Below are 944 nucleotides of genomic sequence, written 5' to 3'. Positions count from 1 at the left end.
GTTCATTTAGTCAAGAAATCAAGAATCCAAAAGTGATCCGGTTGCTGTTTGTTGATAATAAAAGTAAAACACATCCCGAACATATATCTTACTCGTATTCTTATCTTAAAATTAAATTTCAAATGATTAAAATTGATAAATAAACCCAACATATTGGCGCATTAATTCCATTATCATATCGTGGTTCTTTCAAACGAATGTACGGTGAAAAAGCAGCACCATTTTGTGGTGATTGTAAATTATTACATGTACCATCAAAAGTTCGAAATCTAAGATGATAGCATAAATTTTGCTTGCAATTATTACGATCTAATTGTGAGACACATCCAAATCGAGCATTTTTTTTGCGTACATCACCAATCGATATTGTATGACGTGTAGATGTATCTGTAAATTTATCAGAAATTTATTTAATTAAATCAATTAAATTGAAAAAAAGAAGGAACGATTAATGGAAAAAAAAATGGAATATTATTATTTGTAATCAATTCAAATTTTTACCTTCTTTGGTAATAATAGGACAATCTTCCTTTTTTTGTGGCAAATTTTTAGCTTGATCTGCAAAAAAAAAAAATGAATAAATTTATGACCAATTCGAAAGTATGAAATAATGAAATTTCAGAAGAGATGGATGCTTTTTTTTTGCTTTTTAGAAATTAAATTTTAACTTATGATTTATTAAATTATTAAAATAATTTATTGCAAGTAATTTAGCAAATCATGATTTAAAATTTAATTTTTCGGGAAAAATTGTAATTTGAAATTTAGTTTCTAGGAATCAAATTATTCCAAACAATTCAGAAAGTCACGATTTAAAATTCAATTTCTCTTTTTATTTCTTAAATAAATGCTATCCTTTCCGTCTAGTTTTTTTTAATGCTATTTTTTTCCTTTTATAATAAATCCAAATACAATATAAAAATACGAATATGATAGTATCTATA

General features: G+C 24.7%; 1 protein-coding gene across 1 annotated transcript in view; it reads right to left on the bottom strand.

The window, feature by feature from the left end:
- LOAG_18942 (animal heme peroxidase) overlaps positions 1-944 on the bottom strand; it is a gene marked incomplete at both ends in the record, with an annotated part of 8,005 nt that overhangs the window by 4,348 nt on the left and 2,713 nt on the right. The window contains one exon of the mRNA XM_020451604.1: positions 151-387. Coding sequence (XP_020304599.1) covers positions 151-387 — 237 coding nt within the window. The remainder of the gene's footprint in view (positions 1-150; positions 388-944) is intronic.

The sequence above is a fragment of the Loa loa genome, assembly GCF_000183805.2.
Source record: "Loa loa unplaced genomic scaffold supercont3.719, whole genome shotgun sequence".
Taxonomy (NCBI): domain Eukaryota; kingdom Metazoa; phylum Nematoda; class Chromadorea; order Rhabditida; family Onchocercidae; genus Loa; species Loa loa.
This window is presented reverse-complemented; position numbering and strand designations above follow the sequence as displayed.